Consider the following 27,536-nt stretch of genomic DNA (forward strand, 5'->3'; position numbering starts at 1 on the left):
AATAATAAATAAATTACATTGTTATAAAATATTTATATTTTGAATAAACACTGTACTTTTTAAACTTGTTATTCATGAAAGAATCCTGAAAAAAAAAAAAAAAATCACAGGTTCCAAAAAATATTTGGCAGCACAACTGTTGATATTATCCAACATTGATCATTCTAATAATAAATCCGCATATTAGAATGATTTCTGATTTCACACTTAAGACTGGAGTAACAGCTGATAAAAATTCAGCTTTTCATCACAGGAATAAATTCTATTTTAAAGTATGTTAAAATAAAAAACATTATTTTATATTGTAAAAACATTTTGCAATATTACTGTTTTTCTATATTTTTAATCAAATAAATGCAGCCTTGATGAGCATAACAGACTTCTTTAAAGACTATTACAAGTCTTACTGACCCCAAACTTTTGAACGGTAGTGTATATATTATTGTAGTTAATAAAGTATAAAGTCATGCCAGGGTCTCCCATACACCAGAGGGCGCTTTAATCTGTCATTGACGAGCATTCTTACTCTAGCGTCTTTGTATTTTGAAAACGGAACCGCCGCCGTTGTCTTGGTACTAAAGACAACAGCTAACAATTCTAACCATTTAAAGGTACGTAAAAACAGAAGAAAAAAAATTATCGTATGCTTTCTTTTATATGTTGCCACAACAGCCTTCTTATTTTTATACTATGAGCGCTGCTTCCAGTGAGGGAGTGTAAAGAAATATTTTGTTGAGCTTTGTTTACACTCAGCACATAGACGTTTTCCCTTGAGAAAATACGACGTATTTGACTAATATCGAGTATGTTTATTTTGTTCATAAAAGATGGAGAGTCTAGACTTTTCTGAAGAGGAGATCCAGCAGCAGTTGGCTGCACTTGGATACAAAAATATTCCCAAAGAAAGACTGCGGGAATTCAAGAGAGGTGGGATAATATTTTGAACAATTTCAGTCTCATCAGCAGTGTTGGGAGGGTTACTTTGGAAATGTAATAGGTTACAGATTACAAGTTACTTGATTTAAAATGTAATAAGTAGTGTAACTTTTCATTTACTTTATTAAAGTAATGTAACTTATTACTTTTAATTACTCTTTGATTACTTTTCTAAATTTCTAATGTTTTCAACTGTTAATCATTTTGAAACATTTTAAACCAGGCAGAGTTAATCTTACAGTAGCACTCAACACTGATTACTGTCAGACTTTCAAAATCCTTTATCACTTGAATTAAAATTATAATAAGTAAGGGATGATATACATCTTTATTTTGCGATAACAACTAACTGGATGCACATTATCTCACTTATTACACAGCTGCTTGATAGATTATTTAGATGTTTCGTGTCAAAATAATTAGACACGAAACACTGATCTAAGTTGAAATATTTTAACACAAGGCTTCCATGGAAAAATCGGTTGCTAGCAAACGGCAAGTTCAAACCAGACATTTTAGGGATACGGTGCAGTCATACCAGTTTTCTTACACAACATTTCATCACATAAATAATTAAGTAGTAGTGTTAGTTTGTTAGCTATCTTATAATCCATTACAGTGTACAAAAAAAAAAAAAAGAAATGGCAGCAGCTGCGTTTGTATGAAACAATAGAGCGAGTCCACGATACCAGGATGACAGAATTAAGAAACTGTACGCATAATATTGAATTGAGTTTAATATTTTATTAGCTAACCAAACACAAAGGTTCCACCAAGAAAAACTATCAAGCATATAGCACTGACTTATGTTATCAGGGAATAACATACCTTGGAATGTCATGACTGACCAATCAGAATCAAGCATTCCACAGAGCCGTGTAATAATTTAATTTAAAGCACAGCCACCACAAATTCAGACTTTTTTTTTTTTTTTTTTAACTTTTTTATGCCTTTTATTGTGATAGGACAGTAGAGAGATGACAGGAAAGAGCGGAGCAGGATCAGCAAAGGACCTTTAAACGGGAATCAAACTCAGGTCGCCATGAGCGTAGCTGCGCTATATGTCGGCACACTAACCACGAGGCTATTGGCCTGAGGTTAAATACAGATTCGAAATCATAACAAGAAATAGTTTAATAGCTATGATACTGGGTTTGAAATCAAACATTTGCATAGTTATGCCAGAAAACACTAGCATCTAACAATGCCTTGGAAAAAAACAATTAATCTTAAAAAATAAAGTATATGCATAAACCCAAATAGGAAATAAAACAGTTATCGAATAAGCATGTGTCCTATTCTGTGTCCTTTTAGAGCAGTCAATGCAATTTATGAAAGAAGTCAATTGAATCTGTAAGTGGGGGTGGGTGTGTGAAAAAATTCAGATGTAATCCCTTTTGTAATTACTGGCATTTTTCAAAAGTAACTGTAATTTAATTACACATTTTTTCTCAGTAACTGTAACTAATTACAATTACATTTATTTTGTAATTAAATTACATAATTCTGTTACATGTAACTAGTTACTCCCCAACACTGCTCATCAGTGTATGTTTTTGTATCTTATTTTCATGTTATATAACATATTTTGTCTTAAAATAGTGCTGTCATGTTATAAATCTCCATCAGATCTAGATCAGCTGATTCGTCATGAAAAGTCAAAGAGTCACAGCTCCAGTGAGTGGACTTCTCCAACATCTCACAGCAGCTCCAGCAAAAGTCCACCTGCACTTATTAAAGAAAAGGGTAAGCGGTCACTTCTGCTTCATGCTGTGCACTTTCATGTGACTGTTAAGCACACACTTAACCAACCCACTGCTAAATTTGTTTCTCCCTTAGTTCAACTGAACAACATCGGGCCTAGTTGTAACTATGTTCTCTTCAACAGCTCAGCAGGGCAACAGAGAGAGGTATGAGTTTTTATGCACCTAAAAATGTATCATAATTTTGTGACTGTGCACACAAAATGTATGTTTTCTATATTTTCCATACCTAGATTTTCTCCTCCACATTTAATGAGGATGATTATGGAGATCATGGTATGAATCGCTACTATGATTCGTATTCTCGGCACACGGTTGCTCACAGACCGGATCGGCCCTCCACAGCACCCAACAGGCTGGAGACAGAGGAAGGACCTTCAGAAATTTTTCACTCAGTTTTGGATGGTAGTGAGACAACTAGTCCTGACAGAGAACATCAGGTTCATTTGAAACCTGTGATTAAAAGGAAGGTGTTAAGGTAGGTACACAAATTAATTTTTTTTGATTCGATAGTTGATGAGTACAACATCATCATCCATGCAATAGATTTGCAATAAACATTTTGATATCTCATTTTACAGGAAGCATCAAGGTCGGTCTCAAGTCTGTGATGAGTCCACGCATAGTGAAGATTCTGGTAAGTCCTGTGGTTATGTTTCATGGCATTGTTGAGAATGGATTTAGATTAAAAATGCAGAAAAAACATCAATATTGTGAAATATTATTGCAATTTAAAATAGTGGTTTTCTGTTTTAATATACTTTAAAATAGAATTTATTCCTGTGATGTAAAGCTGAATTTTCAGCATCATTATTTCAGGCTTCAGTGTCACATAATCCTTCAGAAATCATACTAACATGCTGATTTATTATGAGTGTTAGAAACAGATGTGCTGCTTAATTTAATTACATTTTTTTTTGGAACCTGTGATACTGTTTTTTTCTTTAGGATTTTTTGATGAATAAAATGTTAAAAAGAACAGCATTTATTTAAAATAATTTTTTTTTGTAACAATATACACTACTGTTCAAAGTTTAAGGTCAGTAATTTTTTTTTCTTTCTTTGTTTGAAAAAAATGAATACTTTTATTTAGCAAGGATGTGTTAAATTGATAAAAAAGTGATAGTAAAGACTTGTATTGTTAGAAAAGATTTTTATTTTGAATAAATGCTGTTCTTTTAAACTTTTTATTCATAAAAAAATCCTGAAAAAAATATGAAGTAGCACAGCTGTTTTCATAATAAATCTGCATTTTAGACTGATTTTTGCAGGATCGTGTGACACTGAAGACTGGAGTAATGACTGATGAAAATTCAGCTTTGCATCACAGAAATAAATTATATTTTAAATTATATTAAAATAGAAAACTGTTATTTTAAATTGCAATAATATTTCATAACATTACTTTTTTCCTGTATTTTTGATTGAATAAATGGAACTTTAATGAGCATAAGAGACTTATTTAAAAAACTTAAAAAATCTTACTGATCCCAAACTTTTGAATGGCAGTGTATGTGTGTTAAAGTGTAAAATTAAACTGAACATTTGTGCCGCATAATATTTTTATAGAGGCACTTTTATATTTTATCCTAAAAAAGTAGTATGGTAGTTTTTTTTTTTTTTTTTTTTTCCAAACATTGCAGACTTTACATGCAGTGAAACCTCCTATACATCAGGTGGCGCAATTAGCTGCATAAACCCAGTTAAGTTCTTACCAGTAATCTTCTTAGTTACAGTCCCCCTCCCTCTCAGCCATCTGCTTTGGCTCAGAAGTGAAGTTCATTTTCTTACTGTGGGCTAAAGGAGAGACCTGTCCATCTACCTCAGGATGTATAAAGCTTTTGACAGCCGCTGGGAAAATGAAAGCAAGGACGATGAAGGATCTCTGTCCTCCTCCTTCTGGACAGATCACGAAAGTGAGGGGGAAAATAGGGACTATGTTAAGAAAGAAAACAGAGCGAATGAGAGAAAGCCTGAGGAAGACAGTATGGATGTCAAAGAAAGCATAATTGATGAAAAGAAGATGGAGATGCTTCAAGGGAGTGAGTTGGAGAAGGAGAAATATTTACAGGCAGGTGAAGAAAACCATGAAGTAGAAAGAAAATGTTTCCTAGATGATGAAAATGAAAAAAGCACAGAGGTAATAAGAACAAGGCAAAAGGAAGAGGAAGAAAGTGGAGATGAGGAAAAACAGCTTGAAGTGGAGGAGGAAGAAAGTAAAGATGTGGAAAAAGAAAGTGAAGCAGAGGAAGAAGAAAGTGAAGATGTGGAAAAAGAAAGTGAAGCAGAGGAAGAAGACAGTGAAGATGTGGAAAAAGAAAGTGAAGCAGAGGAAGAAGAAAGTGAAGATGTGGAAAAAGAAAGTGCAGAGGTGGAAGTAGAAAGTGAGGAGGAGGAAGAAGAAAGTGAAGAGGAGGAAGAAGAAAGTGAAGAGGAGGAAGAAGAAAGTGAAGAGGAGGAAGAAGGAAGTCGAGATGAGAAAGAAAAGGTGTGCGAACAACAGAAAGGGAACGAAAATGAAGAAGAGGAGGAAATAACAGAAAGTGAGGAGGAGGAAAAAGGAAAAGAGCTTGAAGAGGAAGAAGAACAAAATGAATCAGAAGAAATGGAGAATGTAGAGAAAGAGGAAAGTGAGAAGGAGGAGGAAAGCGAAGATGAGGAAAAACAGCTTGAAGAGGAGGAGGAAGAAAGTGAAGAGCAGGAGGGAAAAGGACAAGAGAGTGAAGAGGAAGAAAGTGAAGACGATTCAGGTGGAAGTCGAGATGAGAAAGAAGACCTGTGTGAACAACAGAAAGAGAATGAAAAGCAAGAAGAGGAGGAACTAAAAGAAAGTGAGGAGGAGAATAAAGGAAAAGAGCTCGAAGAGGAAGAAGAACAAAATGAAGCAGAGGAAAGTGAAGAGGAAGAAAAGGAGAAAGCAAGTGAAGAGGACAAAAAGGAGGAAGAAAATCCAGAGGAAGGAAAAGAGTCAGAAGTGAGTGAGGAGGAAAAGGATATCAGTGAAGATGAAAAGTATAGTGAGGAGGAAAAAGAAAGCTCTGTCAGTGGAGAAAGCAGTGAGGAAAGTGAGGAGTCAAAAGTCAAAATTGATGTTCCAGAGTGCGAGAAAGATCAGGTGAGTGTGGAGGAGAGTAAAGAGGAGTCTTTTTTAAAAGAGGACTCAGAAAGTGAAGAAAAGAAAAACAGTCTTGCCAAAGAAGGTGGAAGTGGTGAGGAAAACAGTCATTTTTCATGGGAAGAAGAAGACGAGGAGGAGAAGGAAGACGAGGAAGGAGATAATATATGTCGTATACCCAAAAATGGTAAAGGCACTAAGGGAAAAGATGATAGCAAATCGTTCATGAACAAAGTAAGCATCTCTGAAAGCGAGAGAAAGAACTTGAGGAAAGAACTTGAGGAAGACAGAAATAATGACGAGGAACAAAGAGATAATGAGGAGCAAAGAGACTCTTTCACACAAGATAGTACAGACCAAGACCTTGACAGTGAAAAGGAAGAGGAGAGGCAATGTTTTATGAATAAATATAAAGAGATAGAACTTGGAAAGAGTGATGAAAAAGAGGAGGATAAAAGAAAATATGTCTTCAGCGATGAGGATCTGGAGGAGAAAAGGCTTGGAGCAGAAGAACATGAAAATGGGACGGAGGAGGAAAAACAACACAATTCAGATGAAGAGGATGAGGAAGTATCTAAAGGAGGCAGTGAGGAAGATGAGGAGAGAGAGTGGTTTTTCAGTGAACCTGTTGAGGACAAGAAAGATCGTGACCAGGATGGGAAGTCATGGGCAAGTGATGATGACTATGTTACAATAGCCAGTGGCCATTCGCAAAAAGAAGAGGAAGAGAATTGTAACATGATACCTACTAAGGAACAAGAGCGTGATGATGTACAGCAGAAGGAAGACATTAGAGACGTCTATGTTGAGGATTTTTACGAAAGTCTGGGCAGCCCTGCGGCAAGCATTTTAACTTCTGGTTATGGCACGTACAGACCAGATTCACCTAAAGATGGAGAGCCAGAGGAAGTGGATTATAGAGATGATTGTACTTTGGGAGGATTGGAAGAGGAGAATGAATCAATCCTAGATGCTCGTGATTATGAGGATGACAGCAGTCTGGCGTGGTTCAGAAACAATCAAGCATTAGAAACAACTGATGGACGAGCTTCTGGAGAATTGCCAGATGGTAATCATGTAATCGTCTGTAGTGATCAAAGCCATGATGGATCTGAGGGTGATGGCCATCAGTCTCCTGACATCCCGAGCCAAGACCATCAAACCAGCCACCACCAGAGTCCCACGGAGAACGACTCAAGAACTCAAGATGGAGGCTCTGTGTACTTCAGTGATGGTTGGGAGGTGGACAATCTTGACCACCCCTTTAATTTGAGGCACAGGAGGGGCAGAGTTCAAAGGAGACCTGAGGAGGAACAATATGATGATGGATATGATGACAGCAAGAAGGGGAGGAAGGAGAAGAGAGTCAGAGCTTATACTGGCTGCCTTGGTGTGTTAAACTGTTTAAAAAGTAAATCATAAATGATGTCTCTTACTGAAATACGTAGTAGAAAACCCAAGAAAATATTATTAAAGGAAAAGTCCACTTCCAGAACAAAAATTTACAGATCATGTTACTCACACCTTGTCATCCAAGATGTTCATGTCTTTCTTTCTTCAGCCATAAAGAAATTGTTTTTTCGAGGGAAACATTTCAGCATTTTTCTCCATATAATGGACTGCTATGGTGCCCCGATTTTGAACTTCTAAAATGCAGTTTAAATGCGGCTTCAAACGATCCCTGCCGAGGAAGAAGGGTCTTATCTAGCGGTTAATTTTTTAAAAAAAAAAATGATACAATTTATATACTTTTAATGTCAAATGCTCGTCTTGTCTTACTCTGCCTGTTTTTTTTTCCGGTTCATGACAGTTAGGGTATGTCGAAAAATTCCCATCTCATGTTCTCCCTCAAGTTCAAAATCGCCTTATATCGCCTTATATTTTTTTGTCGAGGGTGTTTGATCTTCTTTGCATGTTCACTTTGCAAAGACTGGGTCGGTACTTCTGCAGTGATGCAGAGGATGATTTTGAAATGATTTTTGAAGTTGAGGGAGAAAATATGATTGGAGTTTTTCAACATACCCTAACTGTCTTGATCCAGAATACACAGAGATCAGGGAGAGCAAGACAAGATGAGTGTTTGAGATTAAAAAGTATTTAAATTGCTTTTTTTTTTTTTAATGAAAATAACCGATTGTTTCGCTAGATAAGACCCTTCTTCCTTGGCTGGGATTGTGTACAACCGCATCTGGGATTGTTTGAAGCCGCATTTAAACTGCATTTTGGAAGTTCAAAATCGGGGCACCATATCAGTCCATTATATGGAGAAAAGTCCTGAAATGTTTTCCTCAAAAAAACATAATTTCTTTACGGCTGAAGAAAAAAAGACAAACATCTTGAATGACAAGGGAGTGAGTACATTACCTGTAAATGTTTGTTCTGGAAGTGGACTTCTCCTTTAACCATTATTTTGATGACATCAAATTGTTGCACTCAATGAGCTACTGGCGTTACCTGTTGCTTTTTTTTACCGCAACACAACTCGGAGAATAAAATGCTGACATGATGACCACTTTGTGTGGCTTTTGGGCAACAAGAGAAGACCTGCATATTTGTTGTCTCCACTTTAGCCCTGACGCCTTTGAGGCTTTTAGTAGACCACAGCTACTGAAAGAGCTTTACAAATGGCAGAGACAAGAAACACTAGATGCCATTCTGGCAGGATGTAAACATGTAGACACTTGTCATGACGCCGTGGCCACTGAAGGAGTTTCTCAGTGTGGATTTCACTCGATTTCTGGGGGCGTTTAGAGTCCTTGTGGGGAAAAATCATTGGTATGGCATTTGGTTCAAGCCTATGCTGGTATCCACTCCCTGTAAGCTCTTTCAGTGGCTGTGGTCATCGTATCAGTATTTTATTTTCCGAATTGTGCTGTGGTAAAAATAGCAACCGGCCGTGCCAGTAGCTCACCAGCTGCAACCACTTAACATAAACAAAATAATGGTGCCCTTCTTAGTCTAAAATATGTATAAAATGATGAGTTCTCTACTACATATTTCAGGAAGAGACATAATTTATGTTATATTAAGCCATACAAGTCTTAATACCAGGGGTTCCCTTTAATAAAAAAAAAATCTGTTAACACTACTGTTAAAAAGCTTGGGGTTAGTAAATTTTTTTGGTTGTTTGTTTGTTTGAATGTTTTTTAGATAAAGTCTGAACTAGAGATTATTATAAATGTCATTATAGATTTTGTATGTTTGGGATGTGTAATCATAGACTCATGTTTTGTAGGTACAGTTAGTGAGCTGGAGGAGCGTTTGGACCATATGCGGATCGGTGCATCTCGTGTGCATTATGACTCGGAAAGTGAAGAAATGGGAAGCTATACTGACAGATCCAGCTCTGTGACAGAGGAATCACCGAGTGCTTTCCAAGAATACATCAAAGGCATGGTCAGTGCACACACACAAACACATTTACACCTATAAGTCTTAAACAGTTTTGAGTTTTAAACTTCATTTTGTCCATTCAACAGGCACGATCACACAGTGAGAGTGATATCCGACCCCGTCCAAAATCATGTAAGGCCTATTTTCATGTCTAATTTCAGCTGATGCCTGTGTTTCTTTCTATCTGTTAGCATGCATTTACACAATCCAATTCTCTTCACAGTTATACGGCCAGTTTTTGATCATCCTCACACAAGGAACTTGAAGAAAACTGATCCAGTTGCGAAGTATGGCATTCTTCAGTATTAATATACATAAACTAAATAAATAAATAAAAACTCTGATTATAATGCCTTTGGTTCTTTTATCAGGTATTTACAGTATAAGCAGGACTGGGAGACGTTCAAACCTCCAGGAGAGAAGAGCAGGAGGGATCTGCACTGGGCCATCAGGGTATCATTTATTTATTTATTTTTTTTAGAAGTGGTCAAAAGTTTTTGGACAGTAAGATTTTTAAGAAGTCTCTTATGTGTATTTTCTTATTCTTTATATATTATTTTATTTTAGAACGTAATTTATTCCCGTAATCAAAGCTACATTTTCAGCATCATTACCCCAGTCTTTAGTGTCACATGATCCTTCATAAATCATTCTAATATGCTAATTCGCTGTTTAAGAAACATTTTTATTATTATCAATATTTAAAACAGTATAGAAAATATATAAATTAATAATTTTATTTAGAAAGGATGCTTTGAATTGATCAAAAGTGATGATAAACATTTATAATATTACAAAACTTTTCTATTTCAGGTAAATGCTGTTCTTCTGAACTGTCTGTTTATCAAAGAAACCTGAAAATATTCTACTCCGCTGTTTTCAACATAAAAAGTGTTTTTTGAGCAGTAAATCAGAATATCAGAATGATTTCTGAAGGATCACGTGACTAGAGTAAAGCTGCTAAGAATCCAGCTTTGAAATTACAGGAATAAATTACATTTTTAAATATTCAAATAGACAGTAGTTAAGTAATAAAATTGTAAAATATTACTGTTTTTGCTGTACTTCAGATAAATGCAGGCTTGTTAAGCAGAAGAGACTTCATTAAAAAAAAATTATTAAAAATGTTACTGTCCAAAAACTTTTGACTGGTAGTGTATATATGATTTTATTTTAATTTCTTTTATTTAAAAAACATTTTGTTTTTATCCTCAGGAACAACTTATGTATCAGCCTCCACCAGTACGTTACCCTTTATATTTATATATTTTTATATTTTATATATATATATATATTTTTTTTTTTTTTTTTTAAGAATTGCCTATATTCTCTTATTCTGAGTGCTTTTTCTTGTCTCCATAGCCGAGACCTCAGAAGACGTACATCCCCAACACTTACGTGGTTCCAACAGAGAAGAAGCGTTCTGCACTAAGATGGGAGATCCGACATGATTTAGCTCATGGCATTATCCCAACAAAAATCTCCTATCCCTGACACAGACAATGTTCCACTTATGCCTTATCTTTTATATATGCTTAATGTTATTTATTCATGATATTGACAATTTTTACTTCATGGTACATGTGAAATGAGACATCAAGATCATTGTTTTTTATTAAATAAACATTTTAATACTCTGAAGTGTGCTGTGTTCATGGCAGGTCACTGTATGGGAGTTTAAAGGGATACAGGGGTGTATAGCGCACATCGTGCCAAATCAGTTTCTTTTCGAGAAATTTTACAGCCTCCAGAGTGAGAACCAGACTTTCGTGTTTCAACATGCTGTGGACGTTTAGACCTGTAAAATTAAAACAACGTATTACGACCACAAAGGATCTTTGAAGTATCAATGCGTTATGTTTGGTCAAGAGTGCTTTCAGCTTTTGGTGTGGTCAGTTTGTTTACCTATGGCTGGAATGATATTCACTGTTTTCAGCTCTTCGGTTGCCTTAAGAATGTTCTGAGGGAATTCATCACTTCTAAAATACATTAAAAAAAGAAGAAATTACTTAGAGCGATAGCTCACCCAAAAAACGACAATTCTGTCATGAATTACTCATAAACCCGTAAGACCTTTGTTTATCTTCAGAACACGATATTTCTGATGAAATCCAAGAGCTTTCTGACCCTGCATAAGCAACAACACAACTGACATGTTCAAGGCCCAGAAGCTAGTAAGGACATTGATACAATAGTCCATGTGACATCAGTGGTTCAACTGTAATGTTATGACGCTACAAGAATACTTTTTGTGCGCAAAGAAAACAAAAATAAAGACTTTATTCTACAATTTTTTCTTTTCCGTGTCAGTTTTCGCTGCACATTCAGAGTCAGAAAGTTCTCGGATTTCATCAATAATGTCTTATTTCTGTTCTGAAGAGGAGAACAAAGGTCTTACAGGTTTGGAACAACATGAGGGTGAGAAATTATTGACAGAATTTTCATTTTTTCTGAACTAACGCTTTAAGGAAACATGTATATCAGGTTGGCAATGACATATACATCCACTTTTGCATACTTACACGTCAACAATGAGGACTGAATCCCCCCCACTGCCTGTGTTTGACCAGGTCCAGGAGGTAGTGGGGGTCTGGAGTGGGAATCTCCAATGAGTCCACAATATGAAGGTAATCCTGGAGAAATAATGACTACCATTTAGTTTACATTTCATTTAACATAATATTTATGAACTAAACCAGTTTGTCGTCCTTACAGAGAAGGGTATCAGTGTTGTTATTGTCCACTAAACTATATATAAAAAAAAAATTCAGTTAATTCAAATAAAGCTGAAATAAAAAAGCTGAAAAAAAAAAAAACTAAACAAAAAAGTAGAAATGATACCATGATATCCAAGCTGAAAAAAAGAAAGCCCTAAAATTACTTAAGCTAAAACCAGAAATAAAAATAAAGCTATATAAAAATATAAATATTACAAAAAAAACCTAAACATGCATAACAGGCACAACTAAAATTTTAATAAAATTTAAATATAAAAATATAAGTGTATTAATATTTTCTAGTGCACTTCCCCTCACCTGAGCCAGTTTGGCAGTTAAGGCAATTTTCAGCCCTTGTACTCGCACCTTCATGGGTAACATGTAATAATAGCTGGTTGGTCCCCGTGGACCATGAGCTACTCCTCCTAAACGAGAAAGCAGAGCATTTGTTTAGTGATTCTGTGAGTGCAGCAATAGCTTTATACATCTGTGTGTTTAAGATGAAGCTTAAAGGTATAGTTCACTCAAAAACGAAAATTCTCTCATTAAAGTGCAAGTCCACTTACAAAAAGATTCACATATAATGTGAACGCCCTTGAAATTATGTTTTTTGATGAAAATATTTCAGCATTTTTTTTTTCCATATAATGGACTGATATGGTGCCCCGATTTTGAACTTCTAAAATGCAGTTTAAATGCGGCTTCAAACGATCCCAAATGCGGTTGTAAACGATCCCAGCCGAGAAAAAAGGGTCTTATCTAGCGAAACGATCAGTTATTTTCATAAAAATAATACAATTTATATACTTTTTAGTGTCAAACGCTCATCTTGTCTTACTCTACCTGTTTTTTTTCTGGTTCATGACAGTTAGGATATGTTGAAAAACTTCCATCTCATGTTCTCCCTCAACTTCAAAATCATCCTATATCGCTGTTTTACCTTTTTTGTTAAGGGTGTTTGATCTGGGCTTTGCATGTTCACTTTAAAAAGACGGTATTTCTGCAGCAATGATGATTCTGAAATTATTTTTGAAGTTGAGGGAAAAAATACGATTGGAGTTTTTCGACATACCCTAACGGTCTTGAACCAGAATAGTTCAAGGAGAGCAGTTCAAGGAGAGCAAGGCAAGACGAGCGTCCGAGAATAAAAAGTATTTAAATTTTATTTTTTTAATAAAATAACCAACTGTTTCGCTAGATAAGAACCTTTCTTCTTTGGCTGGGATTGTTTACAACTGCATCTGGGATCGTTTGAAACCGCATTTAAACTGCATTTTGGAAGTTCAAAATCGGGGCACCATATCAGTCCATTATATGGAGAAAAATCCTGAAATGTTTTCCTCAAAAAACTATTTCTTTACGACTTAAGAAAGAAAGATATGAACATCTTTGATGACAAGGGAGTACATTATATGTGAATCTTCGTTTTGGAAGTGGACTTCTCTTTTAATTACTTACCTTCATGTCATTTCAAACCTGTAAGAACTTTGTTCATCTTCGGAAAACAAAGTAAAATATTATTGATGAAATCCGAGAGCTTTCTGACCCTGCATAGACAGCAACGCAACTACCATGTTCAAGGCCCAGAAAGGTAGTAAAGACACTGTTAAAATCACATCAAAAAACATAAGTGGTTCAACCTTAATTTTATGGAGCTACGAGAACACGTTTTGTGTGCCAAAAAACCCCAGAAGTAATTACTTTATTCAACAATTTCTTCTCTCCCTTGTCAGTCTTCGCTGCGCATTCTGAAGAGTACCACAATGCATGCAATGTCCTTACTACTTGGGTCTTGAACGTGTCAGAAAGCTCTCGGATTTCAGCAAAAATATCTTAATTTGTGGTCTAAAGATGAACGAAGGCCTTACAGGTTTGGAATGACATGAGGGTGAGTAATTAATGACAGAATTTAAAACTATCCTTTTAAATGAACAGACTTTATCTTACCTCCTCTCCACAGTGGAGAACGAATGCTTCCATGTCGTGCCCGGCCGCTTCCTTTTTGTTTCCAAGGTTTCCTGCCTCCACCGCTGACTTCAGCTCTTGATTTGACTTTTGCATGGCTCTAAAGTAATCAGATTTTACATATCACCATCATATGCAATGATTAAATATGACTAAAGTTTATAGAACATGATTGGAATGGTATCTTAAAGAAATAATTCAGCCAAAAATGAAAACTAGCTGAAAATGTACTCATCCTCAGGCCATCCAAGATGAGTTTGTTTCTTCTTCAGAACAGATTTGGAGAAATTTAGCATTATATCACATGTACGACAATGGATCCCTTTGCAGTGAATGGGTGCCGTCAGAATGAAAGCTGATAAAAACATCACAATAATCCACATAAGTCCATCTTGTGAAAAGCTGTTTGACATAAATGTTTTATTTTAACCATCACTTCCATTTTTTGAAATAGTGCTTCCTCCAATGAAAAAATGTTTAGCGGTGTGCAACGGTTTGAGTTTTAAAATGTCTCAATGGATTCATTTCTTACAAACACGCAGCTTTTCACTTCACAAAACATTAACTGATGTACTGGAGTTGTGTGGATTACTTGTGGATTATGATGATGTTTTTATCAGCTTTTTGGACTCTCATTATGACAACACCCATTCACTGCAGAGGATCCATTGGTGAGTAAATGGTGTAATGCTAAATTTCTTCAACTCACCTACATCTTACATGCCCTGAGGGTAAGTAACTATTAAGCAAACTTTCATTTTTGGATAAACTATTCCTTTGATACACATTACAAGAGCCATGTTAATGCCAGAAAGCATAATGTACATCTCACAGTTACTTACTATTCGTTTGAAATTACGTTGCCAGACCTCTACAGCATGAAGAATGTCCAGCCTATTAACAGAAAACAAAAAAAACATATATCAATATGTTTGCATATCTCCAGCCTAGAAATCCTTCATAGAACTAAATGGCTTACCTGACAGGTACTGAGAAGACATCAGGGTGTAGGTCAACCACACCAAGGGGTTCACTGTCATGACTTCCCAAAGTCTCAAGCCACGTCTGAGCAGGTGCCAGGTGAGCTGGGATATCAGCCTCACATCTGCGCAGCACTGGAAGATCAGAGCCGGATGGAGAAGCCCTCTCTGAAACAAGAGTTCAGGCATGTTTAGATCACTTATACATCACAAATGACTTTGTTGCAGTTCCATTTACAATGAACAAAAAATGACCATGGAAATCAAAGCTCCTGTCAAATTTCTTTAAACACGCAAGTTATTATTACTGTAAAAAGAAAATTAAATTAATATAAGCTCTCCTTGCACTCCATATGTCATTTGAATAACTTTGTACATCACAATAGAAAGTTAACAGTTTTACTGTGGCTGCAGTTTTGTAACTATGGTATACTGCAGATATACTTTTGCCTTATGGATGTAAGTAGAAAAGTGGATGAAGCCAAAATCGGTTTAGTAACAGTGAGTAATACATTAAATACAATTATTAAATAAGCAATTTGCTTACTTTGTGGCGCGACTCCAATGAGATTTGACGGGAGTCTCAAATTTGATGGAAGGGCACTTTCTCCAGAGACAGATGAGATGAACTGGTTTGAGAAAAAAACAAGTTAATTCGTCAATGTGTTCCAGAACAACCATCTGCATAATATTCACACGCGTTTATAATACATGGTTATTACCCACAGCAATATAAAAACCAATGCAAATCAGTGCGCCCACTTACCCTTTTAACAACAGTTCTTCCACATATCGCTAACGTAGCACGAAACATGATGCTAAATAAAATAAACACTGAGAACACAACCGTTATATTTTCAGCTTTTTACATATTTGCTTTCCCTGTCAGAAGGTCGTGATGGTGTGCTCTGTGCACACGCTTCCGTCGCTCGCATATGACGTAAGCGGTGTTTTGTCTCCTGAATTATTTGCAATATATAAAAATAGAGTGGTGTACCCTATTTCTCGGTTTTCTTTTATTCTTGTGGATTGTTATTATAACTGATACCTGCTGTGTTCATATATATAAGGTGTTTTAAAAGTACTGCTTATATGGATCAGCACTATGTATGTGAAATGTCATGCTGTTGTGACGTTACATGTGTAAAAATATATAAAGATAATATATATTCGAAAAAAAAAACATAAAATAACTCATTTTTTATTCATTCATACAGTTGTTGGGGAAAGTTACTTTTAAAGGTAATACACAATTTTGCGTTACTCCCTAAAAAGTAACGAACTGCATTATTTAGTTACTTTTTATGGAAAGTAATGTATTAGGTTACTTTCGTGTTTTCGTGTTGTCTTCTGGTCTGGGCTTGAGTTCTCTTTATTTCCTCAAGCTGAATGAAGTGGAAAAAAACCAAACCTTTCAGATGTGCTGCCATTCTGGATTGCATAAGGAATAAGATGCTTTCTAGGATTCTAGGAATAGGATACTTTCTTCTCAATCAACCTCAGTCAAAACGCATGTTGAACATTTAGAACCTGTTGAGCATGTTGTAAATTAAAAGATATTTTCTTGTAAATTAAAAATTGATGCATTACTAGTTACCAGATCTGGGTAGAAACTGATTGCATGTAATCTGGATTATGTAATCAGATTCCAAAAATTAAGTACTTGTAATTAGATTAAATTACATTTAAACATACACACAGACTACAGTTACTTTTTTTATGGAATACATAATTACATATTATTTACACATAATTTATTGATTCTCCCTAATTCCTCTTTTTCATCTTTTAAATTTTCCTTTCTAAAATAGTCAAGTTTTGTGGAGATTCACACAAAGATCAGTCATTGGTCAGGTGGCGACACAGCATTTGACCACTGATTTACAGAAATCATTTCAGGTTTAAGAAGTGTTTCAAAACTGTATCAACTACTGATGAACACAATCATTTTTATTTGAATTATCACTTTAACCATGTAATTTTTTAAACATGTCTTTGAGACACATTAAAATGCACAAATTCAGAAACTTTTTTATCATCTGATTCTCTTTCACATAATTTATTTTCTTAAAATGCCCCTGAGATTTCAAAGTAAATATTTTAATAATTATTACATTTGCATGTTCACTGGTTCTCTGACTTTGGTTATGATCACATGACATGCAGGTAAACAAATAAAGTATTATTTTTTTAGTAAGTGTTTTGTTTTGATTTTAAAATATGTATTTTAATTTACTGTTAATGATTTAATGAATTATTAGTTTTTCATTAAACTTTTAAACCCCCTGCAGTTCCTTGACGTAATATAATATTTAATGCACTTCATGTTGTTAATAACAACAAATGGAAAATATTTTCTTACTCTTTGTATCATGTCAATACGGTACAATATTACCCTGTTTAAATCAATGTGGGGTCAAAAGTAAACTTAAAGTAGTCTGATCATATTACCTAAAATGTGTAATGTACTGGATAACGTTACTATCACTTTTTGTCATGTATTTTGGAATCAGTAACAGATTGCAATTTGTAATACCCAGCTCCGCTAGTTACTTGAAAAAAGTAATATGATTACGTAACTCAGATTACTTATGTTACCCACAACACTGTTCGTAACATCATGTTTGTACTCATTATTTTTTACATCAATATTACTTTTATTCTTATTAAATTTAAAATAGGCTATGTGTCATTAAGATTTACATATATAGAGGTACATTATTGTAAATGTACTACTATCTCCAAAATTACATACATTTAAAAAAAAGAAAAAAACAAACAAGAAAAGCTAATACTAAAAAGGTTAGAAGATGATATGACTTATCCAGAAATACAGCTGTATTTAATTAGGTATTTATGGAATACCATTCAACATTACAAAGCATTATAAGCTTCACTGTCAAAATGCCTAAATTACCATTTTTATCTAGCTGACTCTTTTTTACTTCTTTTTTTTCTTTTGGTAATGAAACTCCACCTTATTATGCGCACAACAAAAAGCTGAACACAGTTCTAAGTAATGCTGGACACAGAGCAATTTTCAAAAATAAGTGGTTTTATTTGTATCTTACAACTACAGGCGCAGAAGATTCTTTGCTGCTTATTAGTCAACAGATTCTTCTTCACATTAGGCACAACCGTATGACCTCAGTCACAAGGTGATTTGTGTGATTGCATAGTGCAGATTAAAACTTAGAATTCACATCCCCAGGTCAGTAAAAGACAAACAAATGCACCACGCAACTGATTTTTTTTTTTAACTCCAATAAAATATCAGAAAAGAACTTTTGTTTGACATATCAAGTGCAATCAATTGTGTTGATATGACATGTAATTTGACAAACAAATTTATAATTTGCATATTCAAATTTTGGACGAAACATACAGATTCTCTATAAAGCAGTGATGGTGCAACTCAAGATTTGAACAGAACTCCAGGCAAAGCATTTGTAGTTCTTCATTTGTAGTCATTACTCTGAACAAAAAAACCTGCTCATTTGATCTAAACAAGAAAATTGTTTAATGTGGCAAATGTGTTATTTTGGCAGCTGGAACATCAAAATCAAAACAAAATTTCAAGTATGATCTTAAGAATCCCAATTAGAATAGTCCACAGGATGGATTCCTCTTCTTCCGTCACGTCCTCAGGGCCCTGAGAGTGTTGAGACTGACCGGGAGTCTCATCTGAGGAATAAGAGTTTTTCTCGATATCCTCTCCTGTAAGTGCCGTCTGGTCGTAAAACACCCTCATCTCAAACTCACTTTCCATGTAGGATGGATGTCCGTAGATTCCGATTCCAACAGGCCTAATAAAATCCCCCGGGACGACCACCACATCCTGGCCACAGGTGGTAGACTGAAGCTTATAGGTATCAAAGTTTGGCCGCAGCGTCTTGTCAGAGACGTAGAGATCGGCATCTCCCTTAAGGCTTTGCATGTACAGGATAATGCGTCCTTCATGGTTGAGACGCAGGTAGCTGTAGTTTCCCGCTCCGATGTGGCCTTGCACAACATGAAGCAGGACCCATTCATCTGGGACAGAAGGCTCCTCTGAATGCTGCAGAGAGCCCAGGGCCCGGGATAGGGCCGCTAATATCAACAAACCACCCCAGGACAGCACCATGGTCATTGCTGCCAGACCCCAGCTACATCTGGAACCTCCCTGCAATCACAAAAATAGACTATTTCAGTATCATCAGGACCCTGATGTTCAAAAGAAACTGGACAATAATGTTGCTCAAAATATGTTATCTTTTTGATTTTTTAAAAAGGTGAAGTTTAAAAATATTATAAGTGAAAAAGTGTCCCACATTTTTCATGTCACTACCGAAACAGTGTGTGTTTCCACTGGCTGAGACTGATTTTAAATACACCCCTGCATTTATGATCAGGAAATAATCTCTCTCTCTCTCTCATTGCTACACTGTAAAAACAATTTGTTACCTGGCTGCCTTAAAATTTTAAGTTCAGTCAACTCAAAAAAAGTTTATTTAGCTTGAAATGTTAAATTATACTAAGTGACAACTTAAATATTTGAGTTAATTCAACTTAACTTACTTTACTTACCCATCTGTTAAGTTTAGCAAACACAAATATCTAAGTTGTTACTTAGTACAACTTGTCAAGTTGACTAAACTTATCTGAGTTGACAGAACGTTTTAAGGCAACAGGGTAACAAATTATTTTAAACTGACTCAACAAATTGTGTTTTTTATTTTTTACAGTGTACATGGTAAGTTAGAAATGCCCCATCATTTTAAGGTAAATGTGTTCAAAAGGTTGAAAAATCTGTGTGTAACTTTAAAGAATGTCAGTACCCAACACAATTTTTCTATGAATAAACACTTTTTTTGGGAATTATTCTATAACATTTAGTTTTCATATCTGTACAACTGTTCAGAACTGTGCTAGCTAACCATGTGCTGATTAGCATTGTTGAGCTAGGTTCAAAAGTATCTAAAATTGTCACTACTGAAATATTTGGTGAAGTTTACGTAGTGACATCTTTGTTTTTTTGAGTGTTATCCAATAAACTGTCACTAACATAACAGTCACGACCGAGACATGTCACCATTGTTTCAGTAATGACAAAAGGGAACACATAATCCTTTATTTTAGTACAGTTATGCAAACTTGTAGTATTTTAGTTTTAGTAGTGTTTTACTATGCAAGTTAAAATTCTGTAATTTGATGTGGTAGCTATCAAAACATTACAGTAACTACTTAAAATGTGCTGTCATGATGTGAAAGGATGTTTTGTCAAAAATAAAGTATACTGAATTATCAACTAAGATGTTAGAGCTTGGTTCAATGTATATTCAAACTAATGAATCCTCAACTATGAAACCAGTATGATCAACGTTTTGTCTTTTACAAACACAAATTGGATTCAAAATACAACAAATCTCATAAATCACACTCAAAATACTGTTAAAAATGTAACTGTTATTTATTTACCTCTGAAATCTTTTTAATAAAATATAAAAAAATATATACACATGGAAGATGTAAGCAAAATCTTAAAAGGTCAATATAATCCTTCTTATTAAATAATATATTACTGTTTTTCGGGAGTGACAAATTTGGGGAGAGGACAAATATTCTGAAACTTTCTGAAAATACAACATGAATATTAACTGCACAACTTACTAGAAATGTGTACCTTGGATGTTACACGATTTGCATACACATTTTTGGAAAAAGACTATTTTTTTCCAAGACATTTCCAAACTATGACTTGAACCAATTCTGTAGAATGGCCAGGTAAAAGATTTCCAGCACAGCACAAGAGTTAACTGTTTGAAGTGATAAATTAGATTTTTTTCCCCAAGAAATTAAAAATGAAATGACATTTTGTATTGCTTTTAGTGCTGTTTTTTCCTCACATAAATAAAAACACATAAAGTGACCCTCCATTTACTATTATACCTCTTGTTGTTTATACATACAGTATGTACATCTACATTTAGAGCACTGATTTTTCAACAATTGAGCCTAATATGAGATTACACCGGAACAAAGTAATTATCTACTTCAAAATGTCATTTTTCATTCTGTGTGTTACTTCATGTTTCTGTATTATCTTGTTAAATTTAAAAGCTAATTCTGAGTCATATTTGTCTCTACACCTCTTTGTTTAGCTGTATTTGGGAGGTCTGCGTTTCTTGTGACATGGCTAAGACACTTTTCCCTCAGAGGCATTCTGAATCTAAACCTGTGAAACGACACCATTTGACACACGCCATACATCTGGACTGACAGCAGGCTGTTAAAAATATCTCTGTCGCTATTTTCAAGCAGCCACACACGAACAGCCAAGGGTCAAGCTCATGTACTGTCAGTGCACAGGGAAAACCGGTTCTCTCCATTTTTTAACCAAACAGTGCATTAAGACTTCTTCGCAGGGCGTATAGGCAGTCCTAAAGTAGCTCGTTCCGAGAAACTAAAGCTTTAGTTGCATAAACAAACAGTCGGAAGTGAAAGCATTAATTAAAAGATGACATTCAAATGTATATGTGAATATAACAGCGCTGTTAACAATAAGCAAACAACCAGTCAGTTAGCTTTCAAAGACTAATTTCTGAAATATAGGATACTCTACAAAATAATTTGCACAGTGTGATGTACAATAAACACTCCGTTTCTAAATCAGAATTATGTCTAATTCCTGAAGCTTGCACAAAAGAATAAGTAAGCTATTAAGCTAGCTGGCTAACAGACCAGTCATTTTTATGACTCTGACACAAAACAACTATTCGTAATTAACGCAGGTCCTCCGCTATGTTGACAAATGTGTATTATTTTGAGTTACCGGTGCATTGTCAAAAATACTCCATAGGGAAGGACAGTCGACGTCGTTATGTTTTGAATTTGCTGTTACAGGTGTTGAGTTGACTCCTGAACGTTTTGGGACTTGATGGCATTATAACGCTCATGCGCGCCCTCTGTTGGTCAGGAGGACGGCAGTGGACAGAACAGATCACAGCATGCGATGGAAACGTCACTTTAATGTAGTGAAATTGTTTATGATGTTTCAGAAAGAAAATCTGATAATAATAATAATAATAATATATAAATAATATGTATTATTTTGTTATAATTATCCAAAGTGCAGCAAAAACAGTACAATTGTGAAATATTTACTATTTAAAGCAACTGTTTTCTATTTGAATACATTTTAAAATATAGTTTTACATGTTTCTTTAGAAATCATTCTAATATTCTGAAAACATTATTATTATTATTTAAAACAGCTAAATATTATTTTTTTCAGTTTTCTTTGATAAAAAGAAAGAACAGCATTTACCTGAAACAGAAATCTTGTGTAACATTATAAATCACTTTTGATCAATTTAAGCATACATGCTAAATAAAAGAATCCATTTCTATAACGACCAAGACATGTCACCATTGTTTCATTAATGACAAAAGGGAACACATAATCCTTTATTTAGTGAAAAAAAAAACCCCAAATTTTTAGTACAGTTATGCATTAAAGTTAAAATAGTAAATTAGAGTTAAAATAGTATTTTAGTTTTAGTAGTGTTTTACTATGCAAGTTAAAACTCTGTAATGTGATGTGGTAGCTATCAAAACATTACAGTAACTACTTAAAATGTGCTGTCATGACATGAAAGGGATGTTTTGTCAAAAATAAAGTATACTGAATTATCAGCTAGGATGTTAGAGCTTGATTCAATGTATATACAAAAATAATGAATCCTCAACTATGAAATCAGTATGATCAACTTTTTGTCTTTTGTAAACACAAATTGGATTCAAAATACAACAAATTTCATAAATCACACTCGAAATATTGTTAAAAATGTAATTGTTATTTATTTACCTCTGAAAACTTTTTAATAAAATATAAAAAATATATATTTACATGGAAGACATAAGCAAAATCTTAAAAGGTCAATATAATCCTTCTTATTAAATAATATATTACTGTTTTTCGGGAGTGACAAATTTGGGGAGAGGACAAATATTCTGAAACTTTCTGAAAATACAACATGAATATTAACTGCACAACTTACTAGAAATGTGTACCTTGGATGTTACACAATTTGCATGCACATACACATTTTTGGAAAAGGATGTTTCTTTAGAAATCATTCTAATATTCTGAAAACATTATTATTATTATTATTTAAAACAGCTAAATATTATTTTTTTCAGTTTTCTTTGATAAAAAGAAATAACAGCATTTACCTGAAACAGAAATCTTGCGTAACATTATAAATCACTTTTGATCAATTTAAAGCATGCATGCTAAATAAAAGAATCCATTTCTATAACCCCCCGCCCCCAACAGAGAATCCTGAAAAAAATGTATTCAGCTGTTTTAAAAACTGATCATAATAAAAGTAATAATAATAAAATGTTTGTTGAACAACAAATCAGCATATTTGAATGATTTCTGAAGCATCATGACCGACAGATGAGCTTTGTTGAATAGCCTATACACACAGAAAAAAAATGGTGCTTCAGTGGTTCTTTAGCGGTTCTTTGGTGTGATTGTGGTGCTATATAGCACCGTTAGTGTATAAAGAACCGGTCAAGCCCCTGTCTGGTTCTTCAGTGGTTCTTTGGGGTCGTTAAGGTGCTATATAGCACCACTGCCATACAAAGAACCTGTTAAGCCTCTGAATAAGGATCTCTAACTCTCTCTTAAACTCTTCAGTTGGGGAAAGGATTAAAAACAACATTATCATACAGTGTATTTCCTGAAGATCTTTTTGCCCCTAAGGCCCCCATAAGGAAATATTTCCCACATAAGACCTTTTGACCTTAGAAAAGCATAAAAGTGATTCAAGACATTTTGCCATTGTAGTAAATATATTTACTACTATTGTAGTAATACAAGCCCTTATGATTGTTTCTACTGAGCACCATTTTTGTTGAAGTAATAAAATGCTATATGGTACATCTGATGGTTCTACATAGAACCACTTGACAAAGGTGCCATATAGCACTAAAAGTGGTTCCCCTATGATTACGAGCCAAAGAACCACTTGTAGTGCTATATAGCACCATTTGTTTTTAGAGTGTAGTTTTGTTTATCCTTTGATTTTGCCTCTTTCTTGTAGTTTTGTTTTATTTATTTTTTATCACAAAAAAAAGAAAAAAATATTCAGTGGTATTTGCACGTAGACAGTCAGACATTATTAATAGAATTAAATAAATGAATATTGTTACAGATAATTAATAGTTAAATACTTCAAGAATATTAAGTTTTCAAAGTATTGATCAGTTTTCATACAAAATTGCCAAAGCTTTAAAACACACACAATTAAAAAAAAATACAAAAAGGAGACAAGTGAAAAAGAATAATATACATAACAAAAACATACATAAACAGAACAAAATAGTAATAATAATAATAAAATGGAGAAGACTGAGTGCATTAAAACTACTATTATACTGCAGTGTTATGTTAGTACCATTGAAATTCTAGCTTTTGTTAATGGTTTAAATTATTTTATTTTAATAGTTTATGTTATTATGTTTATTTTAGTTAGTTTTAGTAATTTTGTTGGTTGTGTTTTTGTCATTTTTGTTGTTTTAAAAAATATATCTATAGTTTTAATGAATTTCCATTGCACTATTTAACATCAAGTTAAACTAAATTAAAATGAAAAAGTTTGTATTTATTTATTTATTTATTTTATATTACGTTCGTTTTATTTTTTCCAGCAACGAAATGATCTTTAATCAACGGACCTAATGATTTATTTTCTATGAACACAGAAAATTTCTGCTTAGCTACACCAGAGGGCGCTGTGATCACTAGATTCAGTAGCAGTGCTGATACTCTCAGTTCTCGCCGGGTGCAGTGGCGCGCGCCTGTAATCCAAGCTACTGGGAGGCTGAGGCTGGCGGATCGCTTGAGCTCAGGGGTTCTGGGCTGCAGTGGACTATGTCGATCGGGTGTCCGCACTAAGTTCGTTATCGATATGGTGCTCCTGGGGGAGCTCGGGACCACCAGGTCGTCTAAGGAGGGGTGAACCGGCCCAGGTCGGAGACGGAGCAGGTCAAAGCCCCCGTGCCGATCAGTAGTGGGATCGCGCCTGTGAATAGACACTGCAGTGCAGCCTGAACAATACGGCGAGACTCAGACTTTTGTGTTTGTATCTGCATCTGGACTAACAATGAAAGATTGATTTAAAAATGAATTAATATTCACTCTTACTTGTCCACTCTAGATAATTACATTGTCTCACTTAAAAACTGTAAACTATTAACATGAAAATGTATCTTTTCAGTAGTGGCATTTTGGGCGTTGCACTACATCGCCTCTCTCTAGAAGATACTGTATGTGATATTTCTGTTCATATTCAGTGTCTGCATTCCATGACCAGATGGAGGCGCTGTTTCACACATTATATAATAAATGTTTTAATATCTATAAAGCCTAAAAATCAGTCTTCATGTATTTAAAAACACTTCAGCATATTGTTCTTATTAAGTGGGGGTCATATTTTAGGATTTTTTTTTAATCTAAGTAAAGTCTCTGAGAACCGGACACACTGCACTTCTGGAACCTCCAGGTAGGTTGCAGTTCTGGAAAATGGTGACACTGGAGAAAGGGACCTAATTCTTCACCTTAATTCTTAATTCTTTTACAGTTAATATGTGTCTTTTTTTGGTTCTGTTTTTTTCTGACCCTGCTGACCCGATGAGCATTCCCCAGTCTGCATGATTTAATGTTGCAGTGTCTTTATTGCATTATTTAGGAATATTTCTCATGGGCATTTAATAGTTCTTGACTTTTCAGTGTGAGTTAAATCTCTTTTTTCGCACATTTTATCTGTAAAAGAAAACCTGCCTAATTATGCACACCTGAGTATAAGGCATTTTTCACTTCCAGCCCTTGTTAACAATTATATATCACTTATAAATGATTAAATACAAAACTAATATTAGTTAAGATTGATGTGGAATTGGTCAAATGTGCTTGGAAAAAAAAACAGAATGACAACTTGCATAATAGTTTTGCACACACTGTGCATGTGGTGAAACCAGAGACGGTTTCACCACATAAGCTACAATATTTCCTCCAATATTTCTGCAGTAATTAGGACAAAACTACTTGTTTTAAGTGAGTAATTAGTTAAATGTGCGTATATATGATAAATATACATACATATGATAAATAAAACAGTTAATAAACCAGCTAAAATTCCACAGTTACAGCAAATGATTCATGTACTAACCATTAAACTGGATTAAACGATAGTCAGATGCATTAAAGTAAAATAATTAAATAATATCAGTTAAATGTTTTAAATTAAAATAAAAAACTAGATTTTTGCTGATCTCTATGGATATGTTTAAACACCATGAAGTTCACTCTGCAAAGAGATTCATGGCAGTCTAGTGTTCTGTTTTCCTACACCAGAGGGCGCTGTGAGCACTAGATTCAGTAGCAGTGCTGATAGACTCAGCTCTCGCCGGGTGCAGTGGCGCGCGCCTGTAATCCAAGCTACTGGGAGGCTGAGGCTGGCGGATCGCTTGAGCTCAGGGGTTCTGGGCTGCAGTGGACTATGTCGATCGGGTGTCCGCACTAAGTTCGGTATCGATATGGTGCTCCTGGGGGAGCTCGGGACCACCAGGTCGTCTAAGGAGGGGTGAACCGGCCCAGGTCGGAGACGGAGCAGGTCAAAGCCCCCGTGCCGATCGGTAGTGGGATCGCGCCTGTGAATAGACACTGCAGTGCAGCCTGAGCGATACAGCGAGACTCAGACTTTTGCGTTTCTACCTGTACTACTCAGGTGTATGTAATTATTATTATATAATAATTAGTATATATTTATTAAGCAAGTTTTCCTTTACGGGTAAAATGCACCAGATATTCTAAACTAATGCAAAACAGAAATTGCTATATTAAATTATGATCACTGGTACAGCGAAATGCTCACTGGGTCAGCAAGGTCAGAAAAAAAAAACAGGTGGAGAAGATGCATGATAACAGTAAAGACTTTAGGAATTAAGGTGAAGAATTAGGTGTGAACTATGTAGTCTCTAGCACCATTTTTCAGAACTGCAACTACAACCTACAACCTACCTGGAGTCTCGAGAAGTACAAGGTGTCAGGTTCAGTGTGCTTGGGGGGAAAAAATCATGACCAGAATATCAACTTGCATAATAGTTATTTTATCCTTATTGCTATCTTTTCCTGGTTTCTCTATCAGTGGTCAATGGCTTGTTTATTATTTTTATAAAAGGAAAATGTGAAACAAACAGAAACAATAGTTATTGTAGGGAAATGTATCATTTTAATTAAATTATTTTAATGTATTAATGTATGCATTGTGTTACAAACAGGATATAAATTTTAAAATTTTAAATCATCCTGCAGCCCACTGGTTGTTTGCTGAGGTACATATATTAAATATACATACATATGATAAATAAAACTATTAGTAAACCGGTCTAGTATTCTTGCTTAGTTTCCTGACAAATACTTAACGTTCTGTTTTCCTACACTAGAGGGCGCTGTGAGCACTAGATTCAGTAGCAGTGCTGATACTCTCAGTTCTCGCCGGGTGCAGTGGCGCGCGCCTGTAATCCAAGCTACTGGGAGGCTGAGGCTGGCGGATCGCTTGAGCTCAGGGGCTCTGGGCTGCAGTGGACTGTGTCGATCGGGTGTCCGCACTAAATT

At 34.9% G+C, this 27,536-nt stretch overlaps 3 protein-coding genes across 3 annotated transcripts; 1 reads left to right on the top strand and 2 right to left on the bottom strand.

The window, feature by feature from the left end:
* Positions 1-502: 502 nt before the first annotated feature.
* Positions 503-10,848, top strand: hyls1 (HYLS1 centriolar and ciliogenesis associated). The gene is made up of 12 exons (XM_051121992.1): positions 503-611; positions 828-927; positions 2,566-2,682; positions 2,776-2,846; positions 2,933-3,177; positions 3,281-3,336; positions 9,050-9,210; positions 9,294-9,339; positions 9,431-9,494; positions 9,579-9,660; positions 10,423-10,449; positions 10,570-10,848. The coding sequence occupies exons 2-12, from the start codon at positions 828-830 to the stop codon at positions 10,699-10,701; spliced, it is 1,101 nt and encodes a 366-aa protein (XP_050977949.1). The 5' UTR covers positions 503-611; the 3' UTR covers positions 10,702-10,848.
* mrpl4 (mitochondrial ribosomal protein L4) lies at positions 10,842-15,733 on the bottom strand. The gene is given in 10 exon segments (XM_051121995.1): positions 10,842-11,005; positions 11,113-11,186; positions 11,730-11,755; positions 11,757-11,840; positions 12,243-12,349; positions 13,872-13,989; positions 14,732-14,783; positions 14,869-15,037; positions 15,417-15,498; positions 15,636-15,733. Coding segments are annotated over 10 exon segments (906 nt in total). The 5' UTR covers positions 15,684-15,733; the 3' UTR covers positions 10,842-10,859.
* A 2,171-nt stretch (positions 15,734-17,904) lies between these two features.
* On the bottom strand, positions 17,905-21,818 carry c11h6orf120 (chromosome 11 C6orf120 homolog). The gene is made up of 2 exons (XM_051121993.1): positions 21,681-21,818; positions 17,905-19,031 (listed from the first exon to the last, which is right to left on the bottom strand). Exon 2 carries the CDS (start codon positions 18,996-18,998, stop codon positions 18,432-18,434), a length of 567 nt encoding a protein of 188 aa, XP_050977950.1. The 5' UTR covers positions 18,999-19,031; positions 21,681-21,818; the 3' UTR covers positions 17,905-18,431.
* Positions 21,819-27,536: the final 5,718 nt, after the last annotated feature.

This window comes from Labeo rohita, chromosome 11, assembly GCF_022985175.1.
Source record: "Labeo rohita strain BAU-BD-2019 chromosome 11, IGBB_LRoh.1.0, whole genome shotgun sequence".
Taxonomy (NCBI): Eukaryota; Metazoa; Chordata; class Actinopteri; order Cypriniformes; family Cyprinidae; genus Labeo; species Labeo rohita.

Bases quoted from the DNA above. Each gene is read 5' to 3' on its own strand.
- c11h6orf120 (XM_051121993.1), bottom strand. From the start codon at position 18,998: ATGACCATGGTGCTGTCCTGGGGTGGTTTGTTGATATTAGCGGCCCTA.
- hyls1 (XM_051121992.1), top strand. From the start codon at position 828: ATGGAGAGTCTAGACTTTTCTGAAGAGGAGATCCAGCAGCAGTTGGCT. The intron at 3,178-3,280 runs GTAGGTACACAA...CTCATTTTACAG, and splicing joins ATTAAAAGGAAGGTGTTAAG to GAAGCATCAAGGTCGGTCTC. The intron at 9,661-10,422 runs GTATCATTTATT...TTTTATCCTCAG, and splicing joins ATCTGCACTGGGCCATCAGG to GAACAACTTATGTATCAGCC.